The following is a 15,122-nucleotide window of genomic DNA, read 5'->3' as shown; positions in this document are numbered from 1 at the left end:
GTTGGAATTTTCTTCTTGTAACTACTGTCTGTTGCTTCTTGTCCTTTCGCTGTGCACCTCTGCTATGTCTGGCTCATCAGCTATCAGCAAACAGCCGTAAGATCCCCCTTTGCTTTCTTTTCTCCATGCTGAACATTCACAGTGCTCAGCACCTCCTCCTACATCTTGTAGGACAGCCACTAAGCATCTTACTGGCCTCTGGGTGTGCTCCACTATGTCCATGTCTCAAACTGTGTAGCACAGCACCAGACACAGTAGATCTGATGGGGCCTCATCAGTGCTGAATGGAGGGGAAAAGTCATTCTTGTCCAGAGACCCTTACCCTCCTGGCTGCACTCTTGCCAATAAAGTCCTGCACGTGCTTGACTGCTGTGCTGCAAGGGCACACTCCTGGCTTCTTTTGCCCACCAGTGCTTCCAGGTCCTCTTCTGCAAAGCCACTTCCAGCCCATGGATGCTCAGCCTGCAGCACTGCAGGGGGTTACCCTGTCCCGGGTGCAGGACTGGCACGTAGCTCTGTTGGACTGCATGAAGGTGTTCAGAAGACGTGCAGATGTGGTGTTCAGGGACGTGGTTTAGTTGTAGACCTGGCAGTGCTAGGTTAGCGGTTGGACTTGGTGATGTTTGAGGTCTTTTCCAACCTAAATGGCTCTGAGATTTTATGGTTGACAGCTCATTCCTCCAGACTGTCACGGACTCTTGAGCTAGTACCAAACAATGACGTCCTGACATCTATTACCTGTTTTAGTAGTTGCTGTGCTATTTCAAAGCCACCTGACTACTCTGCTGTACTTACCTGCCACAAAGAGTATGTTACACGTGTTACAACACGTTTACCTTCAGCAGTAAAGACTGGTGCAAACAACTCATTGGGCATCTTTGCTTTGTTCTTATCACTCCTGACTGATCTTCAACATCTTGGTCTTCAGAGAGCCCTACTGATTCCCTCCTGATTATCCTACTTTTGATGGTATTGAAAATCTTTTTACTATAGACTGCAGCATCCTTTGAGAAGTGCTCTTTATATTCTCTCCGTCTCTGAATTTCCTGTTAACATTTAACCAGACATGTTTATGGGCTTTCTTGTGCTTTTCATTCAGTCAAGCTCTCCATTTCTTGAATGCCATCCTTTCCTAAGGACACCCTCCTTAGCTTTCTTATTGACTCATAAAACAGTTTTTTGTATGGTTTGTTTTCTTTTTGAATTTTGACGCAAAGCTTTCCTGGGCTTCTAATACAGCATTTTTAACAGTCTCCAGGCAGCTTATAGGCTTTCTGTTTATTTTTTTTGTTTGACTGATCCTTTTAGGATTTTTTCTAATTGTTTCATTTTGATGTAGCTCCCTTTCTTGAAACTGAATATCTGCATATTTGATTTATTTGGCAAGCTCCCTCCTGCTGTTAAATCTGTGTGAGTGATGGTTACTGGTACAGATCAGCCAGCACAGCTAACCCCACGTGAACTTATGCTGGTGCACTATGCAGGACTAAATTCAGGAGGGATTCACTACTGTTCAAGGAAACATCCTTTATTGCACTCAAACGAGTTTTTGCATCCCCCTCTGAAAAGACATTGACTTTGTCTCTATGTGGGTAGCTGAAATCTCCCACTGCTACTTACCTGTCCCAAATGTTGCAGCTTGTCTTTTCTCACTTAACATTTCTTGATCACTACCATCATCTAATCAGGGGGCGGTATTTCTACTCTGTTATTAAAAATTTGGAATTTCAACTGACAAGGATTCTGCAGTTCTCCTCTTTTTCTGTGATATTTTTATATTGCTACCCTGTGTATTTCCTTTACGTTCAATATCATTCCCTCGCCTGCATGTCCTGCTGGCCTGTAAAGCTGGCCACCATCTACTCAATGATTATCTTTCTTTTACTGGCTCTCTGAGATGGCTGTTGTGTAGGGGATGTCATTTGATCTTCCACATTTCAATTCCATATGGGTAGAAAAAATGATTCCCTTTTTTTGCTTTTGAATTTCCCAGCCTCTGAATCGCTCCTCTCTTTGTTTGCTATTATAAGAAGAGTATTTAAATAAAAAGGAGCGTGGCTGGAAAATCTCAGATATTCCACATTGCACAGGCAATGAACCCTCCCAAGCAAGCCCTGCAGCTGTGGCATGCAGTCCCAGGAGTGCAGGTTGTTCCTCCCCGAGCTGTGATGGCCAGCTTGGACACCAGTTACACAGGGGCGGGCTGAGGAAGGGTGATCTCCTGCTGGCAAGTAATAATTAGAAGCTGTCACGAAGCAGAGCATTTGGAAGAGTGCCTAAAACTCTGATTCCTTCAGAATATGAAAAGTATGTCTATTTTGGCTGCTATTTTTTGACTGTGAATAAACACTGGGTCTAGTAAATAACCTTAGGTTCTGTGCTGTTGAGCTTTGGACACGACGGAAGCACACCACTGTTACTCTCAGGTCCTTCTTTCTTCCTTACACTTCTGCCCCTGATGCCTCCCTGCAGGGTAACTTACTTGGATGAGAAGAGAGCAGTGCTTTGTCAAAGGACTTTGCAAAGTCTTAATAAGCTCTAAATGCCGCTTCCTTTACATCCAAAACAGTTGCTTCATTTTTTACCTCCTTCAGAGCTACACACAAACAATTTGAGGTGATTTACAGCTTTTTAAATGATTAGGATCTTTCAGAACCCGTATTATGACACATTAGTTTTTGTTACTGGAAAAAGTCAAGTCATGAGTAAGAATTCTTCCACCATCTGCCAGACAGAAACTGATTCAGCACTTACTATCTCAATAGTTTTACGTGAAGACTACGTAAAATCCTCTTTTTTCATCTAAAACGGAAAATTTACACTGTCTTGCTTTAATATTCAACATGAACATAGTTTTAGTGAACTGAATGACTTCAGAAATGCAAATATACTACTTGATTGAGATACTGTGAATTGATAGTTAAAAACATTCTAAAAGTGCAATTATTTTCTAATTAAAGAGAAATATCTGGTCCCATCCGCACCATGGAGTCAGATCACTGGCTGATCACACGCTGAAGAAAATTATGGGATGGCATGAGCTGACCTTGCTGGAAAGGACTTGAAAGTATTTTTACAGGAAGATGTAATGAAAAGATGAATGAAGACACTGATGTTAAAATACTGCTCTCGTGACACTAATGGGTGGCAGGAAACATAAATTCTGCCACAGCGGTAAGGCGGTTAGGAGAGGTCATTCCTGCTGCCAGAGGCTGTTGAAGGCAAAGCCTGTATGTGACGTGCTATCCGGATAATAGCAGGTTTTGCCACAGCAACTGCCTAGAGCAGCAGCGAGGGAGCCTTTGGTGCATTTTGCTCGTAGCTTGCAGAGCAGCCAGGTGCTGGAGCACGTGTTAAGCAGCACACGGTGTGGCGATGTGAAAGGGCAGCTGTAAGCTGAGGGATCTCCACTGCTGCTCCATCCACCTGGAGGAACGACCCTGTTGTCACTGCTCTGCTTCTGTGAGGATAAAGCAACACAAAGGCAGATGCCTCCCCTTCCATTTAGACTATTCTACTGAATTTCAGTAAACCCTTAATTGCCGTGATGGTCTGTGGCAAGTTTCTGTTAAAGCAGTATTTATTTTTACCAATTTAAAGCTGGTTGGGTGTTTCACGGAATTTCTAGGTTGGAAGAGACCTCAAGATCATCGAGTCCAACCTCTGACCTAACGCTAACAATCCCCACTAAACCATATCCCTAAGCTAATTTGTTTGTTCTAATTTATTCTATAGTAAGTGACTGCAACCATAAAAATACCTCTCTTTCTGCCTTTCAGGCTCTTTCTCTCTGGAATAAATATATTCCATAACATTTGTTCCATGATTTGTTTTCCTCAGGTATCTACTTATTCATCTCTCCTCCAGACTAAGTAGGACTGATCTGCTTATTCTCTCCTCTCCCCTGACCTCGTTTCTCATCATTTGTACTGTCATTTCCTCTTCCCCAGCCGTCTGAGACAGCAGTTTTGTGCTAGGAGAGGAGAACGAGGCAGGCGTGCTGCTCTTGGCATCAGGTGCGTGAAGAAAAGATGACAGTTTCAGGGAGCCTACCAACTTTAAGCTCCTAATTAAACTCCGAAAAACACCTTCCACATATTCCGCATGCAGCAACAACAGATGAATAATAAGAACTGGAGCCGGTTCATTTACTTACTGCATTCCCAGCCTCTGCAGCCAGCCGGGCGGCGTATCTGGCGATCAGCCGGTGCTCCTCGTCCAGCCTGCCGGGGCTGTCCAGGGCGCTGCGGGGAGAAGCCACAACAGCCATCAGCACCCACGCCGGGGTGACACAGGAACGGGCAGGGGTGTTGCAGGGACACGGCTACCCAAAACAGGAGTCACACTGGAAGCAACCTCGCTCATTCCCTTTTTCATTCCTCTTCCAAAGTGGGGGCTGCTCTGGAGACCGTACATCTCGCAGCATTTCCTCCAGGACGCATACACTCCGCTTTTAAATGACTAAAATAAGTAATCTTTAATAATTAATAAACTAATATAATTAGTTTTCAACAACTCATAAATACATATAATTGGGAAAAAAAAAATCAGTTTGTCTCTGAGGAGGTGCTCTGAAAACCCTTTCGGCTTACTCTGGATGAAGAGGGTGCCTATAGGAATGAAGAAGGAGCAAAGCTTCGTCCTCGGGGCATCTGGGGTGACAAGTGTCAGAGCAGAACGGTCTGCAGGAGGAGGAACGGAGGGATGCATCCTGGCCCAAGCAGAACATCCTCTGTCACTGAACAACATGAACTAAAACGCAGCCGTCACTTTGTAAGGCAGCCTGACAAAGCCCGGCCATGCAGAACATGGTAATTTCAGACTGGGTCCTTCACACCTCAGCTAGCAGAGGATGAAACAACTGAGCTGCCCTGCATCGCCCCACGCAGACAGCCTGTAGCTGTCTTGGAAATGGTGCTGAAAGGGATGCTAAAAATATTTCCCCTTCAGCAGCAGCAACCGTGACAGCACCATCGAGTGACAGACGAAACCACACGAATGCTGAGAAAGGACAAGTGGGGTAGAGACGGGAGGTGCCAGGTCCCTGAGTCAGGAGGTGGATGGAGAGCAGCACCCGGACCTTCCTCGCCTCTAACATCAGCATCATCCCGTCTGCGTGAGGGATGTGATCAGTCTGGGAATCAATTAGTGCCGGGAGCACTGACCTGGTCGCTAGCACTCACAAATAACTGCCTTTAACTACAAACACACGGGACAAATGGTAACTTTCAAGCTGCATTAACTGAAATCTGCCCGTGTTAAGATCCAGCAGCAATGCAGTTGTGTGGCATAATGGCTTTGCTACCAAAAAACACCAGTGGAGAGCCACGGGGAAGAGCAGCTTCCTAAGACAACGTCAGGCTGAACTATTCGGTAGCTGCTTGTTGTCTTACTGCTGCACCAAAGATTTCCATCACAGTCTCCCTTTAATAGGGAGCCAGTGAATTAGTTATATAAACCAAAACATCGTTAGCTGAAAATCAACATTAACGTGGAAATGAGCAATGTGTTTCATGATCATAGCTTTCCAAATGCTATCCTTGATGTTTCATGTGGGATTCATAAATACCTTGTTGGCAGCCTTAAATTACAGTGCCGTACCTGTATGCATTTGCAATGAAATTCAGGATCAGAATCACACCGCAAAAAGCAGCAGGGAAAAAAGAGATACATATCTAACACACAATAAAAGCTACTTTCAGTCCCCATTACCACTTTACAAGATAATTTACATTTCTTTAAGCTTAATTTCACAGATGTATGCTGACATTATTCAAAGAACCAAACCTATGTTGCATAAATTATGTTTATATAAAAACACAGATAGACCTTTGTAAAGCCAAATTTAACAAATTGAGCTCTTTTGAGACTCAAAGTCAGCCTGCGCTTGAGATGGCACAGAAACAATGCACTGAATTTGACAGATGTACCACAATTTACACACATGGGGTCCAGATTATTATAAATTACAGCACTATGCCTCCGTGTTTGGCCTGCTGGGGATCAGTGTGAAGGCACTCGGCTCTCAGCAAGCACCAAATGCAACAGAGGCAACTGGTGAAAGGTGAGATAAAACGGTGGGAAAAGAGAAATAAAAGAACAAAAACGGAGTCTTTACACCAGGCTTGGTGATCTTCTCACCTCATGCTAATTTTTTTTTTTTTTTTTTTTTTTTTTAAATGAGAACAATTTTTCCCATCCCACTTGCTGCGTTTGATGCTGGTTTTGGTCAGATCACCTCTGCAATTTAGCCTGCTCAAGTTTGCCTGCTGTTACAGGAATATCGACCATCCCATCCCATTCACCTTCCCATAATCTGCTATCTCCTACTACCTCTCTCAGTTCCTGGACCGACTGCCTCTTCTTACCTGAGTGACAATATTAGACAATACTTACTGACAATTTCTTACTTTCTCAAGGAAAAGCTGATTTTCCTTTTTTTTAAAAAAAATATTTTTAAATTATTATTATTTTTAATAGATAAATATTTTGTTTTTAGAAATATTTTCTATCCAGAGGGGAAGTGGAGTTCAGGAAGACCTCCTGAACCTCCTGCGTGCTCACGGACACACAACACAGGTTTGAAGTGGGAGGCTCAAGGCACCCCTGCAACGCACCTCGCCGTAGGACTAACAGGGCAGTAAAAACAACCTGAGAAACATTTTGGGGTTCTTTACATTGCTTTGTGAGGGAAAACTCACCTCCTTGTAGTTCTCAGGGGGACAGGAAAGGAAGAAAATAGAGAGAATAACCCTGGCTGCAGCCCAGAGCTCAGAAGGGAGGAGGGCACAAGGAAGAGTTTGGAGATTTGCCAGGCAGCAGAATTTTGGAAAGGTAATGCCATAGATTTCCCTGTCCTAAAAATACTGTCAGGTCTATTTTGATAACTTTGTGCTACTTATAGAGCGCTGATTAGTCAAACCGAGAGGTCTCCTGCTTCTCCCTTTGGGGCAGGCAGTGCAGACACCCTGTGAAAGGGTCTGAGGGGCTGGGGCATCGTGCGTCTGGCGCGCTCCAGCCTTGGGACAACCACGGGTGGACATGGAGCAACTGGGGCCACAGGGGGAACCCCTGGGGCATCAGGGAGGGTGAAGGGGGGCTGGCAGGACAAAGCAGCTCTTTTCTGCTAGGGCTGTCCCCTGATCCAGCTGGGCAGGTGGATGCATAAATGCTGGAGTTAACACAAAGAGTGGGGACACTGGCAGGAGGACCGGGGCAGGGGAAGGGGACACGCAGAAGCCTGCACTTCTTGGGCTTAAAGCTCACGTGAAGCCATACACATGAAAAAAAAAAAAAAAAAAAAAAAAAAGAAACATCTACTCAGGGGGCAGATGTAGTCTGCAAAGGGAAAGCCGAGATGGCAGTGCCCTGCTGTCAAACACTAACACAGAAATGAGCTTGGGCAGCCCAACTACTGGCTAGGGCTGGGGGACTGGTAAAGGGTGCAGGAGCTGCTCAGACATGGTGGGAGCTCTGAGATCTTTGGCTCCTTGCAAAACTGCTTTGGAATTCATGATGCAGAGAAGGGGCAGAGGGCAGCCAACAGAAGGCTTGCTTTATTCTTCCAGCACTGAGTTGAAGGTGCAAATGTCCCAGGTGCCAACCAGGGTGTGAGGAACCGGTCTCAAATTGTGCCAGTGGAGGTTTAGATGAAATATTAGGCAGAATTTCTTCATGGAGAGGGTGGAGAGGTGTTGGAACAGGCTGCCCAGGACAGTGGTGGAGTCCCCATCCCTGGAGGCATTTATGAGACGTGTGGACGTGGCTCTGAGGGAGGTGGCTCAGTGATGGGACTCGGTAGGTCAGGCTGATGTTGGACGTGGTGACCTTGAAGGTCTTTTCCAACCTAGGTGACTCTGTGATTCTAGGATTCTAATGGTGACTTAAGAGTAAGCATTCTGGGGACAGAATAGCTTCAAGGAAAGTGATTTTCTCTTTTCACTCTGCTTTAAAGTCAGTGGTGCTGCAGACAACTGTGATTTCAGAGAACTGGGATTTTAAAGGAAACCAAATCAAAGCAGCCATGCATCTAACCAGCCATCTGTCCATGTATCAACTGACCAAAAGTAAAACACACAAATCTGGTGGCCAGCTATTCTGCAGGAAATGCAGAATACATAAAAATAATGACACTCCCAGTAGGGCTACTTAACGTTTTTTGGGTGAAAAGCAGAGCTGGCATAGAGGCTCCACGCGGATTGTGGGAAGGGGCAGGGATGCTGAATGATGGGGAATGAAGGTTTTGAATGCCCAGATTAAGAAATCTGTAACTGTTCAACTGTTCAAGTAATAACGTAAAGCTCATCAGCTTTGTAAGCTTTCTCGCTGCGTGCTGCACCACTTGCTGCGCTCTGCAGCTGTCTTTGCCTGTGGCACATCCTTTAGGGTGGGGTTTTCTGTTAATTCTTTGAAAAGCACTTAGCCAATTTGGCCTGCTACCATAATAATACAGTCGGTAGAAAAAAGAAAAATATATTATTGTCAAATAAATGAAATCCACTGAGCTCTGTTTGCTATAAGCCTTACGTAGCTTGGATGGACTTTTTGGTTGGACGACATCAGTGAATTAAATAATCCTTAATACAATGAAAAATCTCAGGGATGGAGCTGGCCATGGCTTAAAGGCTCTCAAGGGCTGGCTGAAGGACGTGAAAAGATACTCGACGATAAAGAGCAAATGTAAGTATACACAACATCAGTGACTCTAAGTGGAAGAAAAATAAGTACAAATTTGCAGAAGGGCTCTTCTTTAAGCATAATTAGTCACTGGGACAGACTGTCAGTGTGATGAGCAGCTTCTCCACCACAGGGCTCTGCACCAGAGTATCTGGTGTGAAACATCTGAGGAGGTGCTCTGGTGGTCTCTTCTGGTCCCAAAGCCCTGGCAGGAGAGGGGCCACGATGATTCTAAGAACAGCAGCGGGGCCAGAAGAACAGCCCAGCAGCCTGCCTCCAGCAGCAGCCCAGAGCTGCTGCAAACAGGAGAGCACAGGAGGGAAAGCCAGGGATGGGTGCTGCAGCAGGCGCTGTGTGACGTGGGACCTACTGGTGTCCCCTGGTCAGAAATGGGCACAGTCTGCAACGGCTGGCTGGGGTGCCCTGAGAATCTCCATACAGCCTGCCAGAAGCAGAAAGATACAGAAGATTTTTTTGCCTTCCCCCTGCCACTAAAAATAATCAAAAAAAAAGATCAAAAGCAGTGACAAAGGAGTACAGATTTCATCAGGAATGTGGAGAGGCATTCCCTCGTACTGGCTTGGCAGACACTCCCATCCACAAAGAGAGCAGGATTAGAACTATTTTCTTTATGTTTGGCTCCTTCAAGGAGTATACTGTTACTCTGGTAACAAGTGAATTTTTTTAATTCAAAGACCTCAGTGACTGAAAGCCTCTACTCCAGCTGGTTGCAACATGGCCACTATGGGCTACCCCCAGTATTTCACTGTCCTATACTCTGCAAGATGCAGAAACTTCTTTCTATCTCAAAGTCTGATGATTACAGTAATTGGCTTAAGGTGAGAGTCCAAAATTCCTGGGGTTCATCATCTTGTGAACAATATTGTGGACTTGCAGTACACAGCTGGTGATAGCAGACAACAGTGACTCACTGACAAGAAAAAAACTGACTTTCTCTCTGGAAAGCCAGAAAGCACTTCATCAAAACGGCAGCAGAATACAAATTTCTACATGACAGAGTGCTGAAATAGGACTAAAAACATTATCCAGAGGAGGACAACGTGGATAGAGCAAGGCCCTTACATATAGCCCCCAGATCACTAAACCTCTGGCTCTGTGAAGGTATAATTTAATTAGGTCCAGAAGTGGAATACAGAAAAGCCCCTGGCGATGTCCTCTGATGAAATGGGAGAGCTACATTTTGGGGCTTTAGGGTAAAAGTTCTCTACACAGACACAGATATGAAATATAAATGTGCACAAATACTAAAGCTGAGTGAAAAGAATTTTTCAAAGCATTAGCATTCTTTGAAAGGCACAGAAAGAGACTGCCACATTATGCAGGTCACACTGATGGCACTGAAAGAGCTTGCCTGGTTAGCTCAGGTAGGCAAAGCTAGTGGTGGGGTGGGACACGTGCCTATGACTGCACTGGAGGTGGAGAGGTATAACCAACAAGGAGGAGGAAGAACAGTTTGAGTTGCAGAATAATGTGGGCAAAAAAATTAAGGGTTTTGAGCTGGCCGTGAAAAAACTTACAGTGGAAATTAGATGGTTTCCTATGGGTGAAAAAAAAAGACTCCAGAATGGTCAGGAAAGAACATTTACCTTACCCCCCTGGGGCGATGTTACCCAGTTCGTGCACGGGGCTCTCAGCACAGTGAATGCAGCGGGGTGGGACTGGGCACAGCGACCACTTCCCAGCTGGTGCCTTCCCCTCTGCATGCTTGTGCGTGCGTGCACACGTACTTGTGTGGTTCCAGAAGGTTTCAGAGAACACTGAGTGTATTTCCATCTATTTGCTGGCCGAGGCCAAACACCTTTGACTGGAACGTGACTCCCAGAGGAAACAGCGTTATTGCACCCCCCCGCTCCAGCAGCACCTTCCTAACACTGACCGTGCACCGCTCTGCAGCCGGTTCACAAAGGTTGCAATCAGTGCATGCTCATCAGCTAATCGGCTGGCAGCATCCGGGTTGCACTGTAACCTAGTAGTGATGAAGGCAAAAAAAGAGAGCAAACAGAACATAAATACATAAATACGTAAATCAAACATACATATGTGAATACAAAGCAAATAACTAATGAATGTTAACGAAATAAATGGTTAAAAATTAAAACAAGTAGATGAGCAATTAAAAGTGTAAACATGGTTCAGCAAGTCACACGAACAAAACAGCTTCTGAAGATAAAGGTTAAAACACAGATTAGGAGAACATTCGGGTACCTAAATGTGCAATGAGTACAGCCGTGGAATTCCCTGAGCCTGCTGCAGGTTTGGGAAAGCAGCACCACCCGTACCCATCCGACCCAAAGGCACTGGGCAGTCCCTGATGGCAGCAGGGACATTTCTACCAGCACCCGTGGTCTGCAGAGAGCCTCTTCTGGAACAGAAAGCTAAACACAGCCATGGCCACTGAGGGGGGTGACCTCCTGCCGCCTCCGAGCCGAGCAGAACTTACCGCTGCCTTTCTGCTGTCAGACAGCTCCGAATATAGGCCAAACCACCAGGGTTGCAGTTTTATTACTACGTCTAAAATTAGAACTGGAAGCACCCAGTTTCTTCTCTTTCTCTCATGAAACAGGCCACCAAACAAAAACACGAGGAAAGCGATACCAAACAAAATAATTAGTGGTTTGTAGCAACAGAACCACCGTCAGGCAGGGATTCCTCAAATGACATAGCATTGTTGTTTGGTTGGTTTGAGCACTTATAAAAATAAAGCTGTTTCGCTTTTAAATATTTTCATGAATAGAGACTGAACGCAAGAACTATTTGTCAGACATAACCCCACAGAAATAATTATCTGTCTGTATGGTCCAATTAATACAGGCTGGTTTCTATCACACTTGAAATAGCAGCATCTCAATAACCCTGGCAGGACACAACAAAATGATTTTTTTTAATCCCAGGCATTGCACAAAAAGGCAGGAACAATTTGTTCACAAACCCAAAGAGCAATACACCAATCCTGCTGTGCTAGATCTCTTCCACATCCACGTCAAGTTCTGCCTACAGGCCCCAGTACGACGTGCTGCCACGTGAAATGGTGCACGCCTACAGGGAGCACTGCTCTGTAGCAGGAGGTGAGCAGTCCTGTGCAGATACAAGATCGGGTTGTTACCTTAAAGTCATTTGTGAATGTGCCATTATTTTAACATATGATGTATTTCTTCTTGAAATACGAGAAATTCCATTTTTCATGTCTACGTCAGGTGTTCAAGCTGCTCTTTCAACTTACAAACTGCAGTTAATTCCACACATGTCCAGGAACTATTTGTTTCAGCAGCTTTTATAAATATGGCATTTATTGCTTTCAGCATCGATATGCAGATACTATGAAAGCAGAATTCACATTTTTTAGGCACACAAACTCTTTTTTTCTCTGCTATGTGCAGCAACATGTCAGAGAAGTCTGCCAGAAGCAGAGTAAGACCTTATGAAAAGGAGGCAAAGCAGAATTACCCACATCAACCCCTCTGGGCAAGGAGCAACCTTAGTAATAATGGCTTTGTAATAAGAAAGAGACTTAACATTAACCACTGCACAGAAGAATTTTAAGCAATCTACACTCTGTGAAGGCTGACTGCTGGCAAGTCCTGAAAAGCTTTATTTTAGATAAGCATTCTAGCTGGCACATTGCTGCAACCACAAGAATTAGGATTCTGAGACCTTTTTCATTACAACTCATCTCGCACACACTCTTGTGAAAAGAAAAAGCCCAGCAGAAATGACCACACTGTAAATTCAAAATGGCTATGGCTTGATGATGGCTATTATGATGATGATTAGCATTCCTGGTTTTGAAAGGGAAAAAAAGAGTTAAATTAACATGAGTCTGAGCACTGTTCTTAGCACTTATCAGATTTTTCATTCACATTTCTGAACACAAGGAAGCTTGCTGGTGGTTCTCCATCCCCCTGCAGAACATTGCTCAGCAGCCTCCAAACGTCAGAAAATCACGGAGTGCCAAACTATGGCACATGCTGCCAGCCTCCTCTCTGCCTTCGCCCTAAGATCTCAGATCTTACAGAAGATTTGGAGAAAGAGGATCCCCAGGGAGGAAGCCCACTGCCCTGCTGAACGCATCACCAGAGGAGTAGAGGCACCTGGGGAGAACTCACTGCTGTGTTCACAGGCTGTGTACCTGTGGCCTGGGATGAGCACAGGGATGGTCGGGTGTGGAGCAGGAAAGCCAAAGCACAGATGGAATGAGCTTGGCAAGGGACACACAAAAAAACCAAGAAGGGATTCTCTGGGTACATTGGCCAGCAAAGAAAGGCCAAGGAGAGTGTACCCCTGCTGATAAATGGCAGAGGAGAGAACTGGTAACAAGGGACATGGAGAAGGCTGAGGTACTCAACAACTTCTTTGCCTCAGCCTTCACCGTCAGTCAGGCCTCACACGTCTCTGTTTCCGTGAACCTGAAGATGAGGGCTGGGGGAGCCAAGACCCTCCCACTGTAAGCCAAGAGACCACCTGATGAAGCTGAACGAGTACAAGTCTATGGGGCCTGATGCCATGGGTCCCAGGGTCCTGAAGGAACTGGCTGATAGAGTTGCCGAGCCTCTCTCTAGCCCGTTTGAGAAGTCCTGGCAGTCAGGTGAAGTTCCTGGTGACTGGAAAAAAGGAAACATCACTCCCACTTTTAAAAAGGGTTGAAAGGAAGACCTGGGGAACTAGAGACCGGTGAGCCTCACCTCTGTGCCTGGGAAGATCACGGAACAGATCCTCCCAGAAGCAACGTCAAGGCACATGCAAGACAAGGAGGTGACGTGGGACAGCCACCATGGCTTCAACGAGGGCAAATCGTGCCTGACCAGTCTGTATTATATATATTATTTTCTATAGCAGTCAGTATTTCTGTGATGGAGCAACTGCATGGGAACAGAGGGTCACCTCACTGTGGCTTTTCAATACTTAAAAGGGACTTATAAAAAAGATGGAGAGCAACTTTTTGCTCAGTGAGATAATGATAGGGCAAGGGGGAATGTCTTTAAACTACAAGAGGGGAGATTTAGATTAGAGGTTAGGAGGAAACTCCTCACTCAGAGGGTGGTGAGGCACTGGCACAGGCTGCCCAGAGAAGCTGTGGCTGCCCCATCCCTGGAGGTATTTGAGGCCAGGTTGGACGAGGCCATGAGCAACCTGATCTGGTGGGTGGCATCCTGCCCATGACAGGGGGCTGGAACTGGGGGGGCTCTGAGGTCCCTTCCAACCTAAGCCATTCTGTGACTTGTTTACACAGACAGATAGTGATTGGACAAGGGGAAACGGTTTTAAATTAAAAGCAGGAAGATTTAGATTAGAAGTTAGGAGTAAATCCTTCCCTCTGAGGGCAGTGAGGCCTGGTGCAGGCTGCCCCAGGAGCTGTGGGTGCCCCATCCCTGGGGGTGCCCAAGGCCAGGCTGGATGGGGCTGGGGGCAGTGGTTGTGCCCATGGCAGGGGGTGGCACTGGGGGGGCTCTGAGAGCCCTGCCAGCCCAAACCATTCTATGGCTCTATGAATATCTAAGTGCAGTGGGCAGGAGAAAGCGTAGGGCTTAATGGCACCTTGTGAGTTGCACGAGGTATCACAAAAATTTTCTAGGTACGCGTGTTGCTTTCATAGAACAAAAGTATTAAAATATAAATCTAGTGCAAGCAAAACTCACAAACTCCACAAAACTCACAAACAGACCTGTGGTTCAAAGAAAAAGCATTACACCTGTATCCACTGCCCAAGCACCCCAGTGGCTGAATGTGCTGCCCTGTTTGCAGAGGGCAGCCTGCACTGGTCCCCTGAGCAGAGACATCATGAAAATGGTGGCTGATTATTTGAGGAAAGCAGAATTTAGGTTATGCTGACACACATCTTCAGCTCTTGTTTCCAGAGGGCTCGCCTTTTACTGAATTCAGATCCTCTGGGAAAGCCTGAGATAACTACAGACAAGCTTAACTCTTTGCAAACTTCACCAGTATATCACCTCTGGAATGCCTGTAAAGCAATTAGTGCTCATCCGAAGCAGCTGCAGCATGGTGATTTACAGCTGGGCAGCGGGGCAGAGAGCAAAAAGTGGAAGTTATAAGTGTCAGAGCAACTGACAGGACATCACGGACATGTCCATTGTTAGGATATAGGCATGTATGCTTTCTTGCTGGCCTCAGTAAGGTGCACAATTATTTGGTATGCCCCTTGGCTCCTCCATCCCACCCAAGTGGGATTAAGTGTACATAATCCTCAGCCTCTACATTTCTGGTGTTTTGAGGTTTAAGTCACAGAATCATAGAATCAGAGGATCATTTAGGTTGGAAAAGACCTTTAAGTTCAAGTCCAGCCATCAGCCTAGCACTACCAAGGCCACCAAGGCCTTTGGAAAGTGCTAGGTACCTTGACGAACTAGTGCTGTGCTTCAAACTCATGACCTGAGGCATTTCGTTGCTTTGGTTGACAAAAAGCAGCATTG

General features: G+C 45.7%; 1 protein-coding gene across 10 annotated transcripts in view; it reads right to left on the bottom strand.

The window, feature by feature from the left end:
• DTNB (dystrobrevin beta) overlaps positions 1 to 15,122 on the bottom strand; it is a 192,809-nt gene that overhangs the window by 78,337 nt on the left and 99,350 nt on the right. For 8 of the 10 annotated variants that reach the window (XM_032184144.1, XM_032184147.1, XM_032184150.1 and 5 more), the window contains 2 exons: positions 10,574 to 10,663; positions 4,157 to 4,244 (listed from right to left, as the gene is read on the bottom strand). In XM_032184144.1, coding sequence (XP_032040035.1) covers positions 4,157 to 4,244; positions 10,574 to 10,663 — 178 coding nt within the window. The remainder of the gene's footprint in view (positions 1 to 4,156; positions 4,245 to 10,573; positions 10,664 to 15,122) is intronic. The other 2 variants (XM_032184148.1, XM_032184149.1) reach the window with 1 other exon arrangement.

Source organism: Aythya fuligula, chromosome 3, assembly GCF_009819795.1.
Source record: "Aythya fuligula isolate bAytFul2 chromosome 3, bAytFul2.pri, whole genome shotgun sequence".
Classification (NCBI taxonomy): Eukaryota; Metazoa; Chordata; class Aves; order Anseriformes; family Anatidae; genus Aythya; species Aythya fuligula.
The sequence above is the reverse complement of the archived record's forward strand: the minus strand, read 5'-3'. Positions and strand labels throughout refer to the sequence as shown.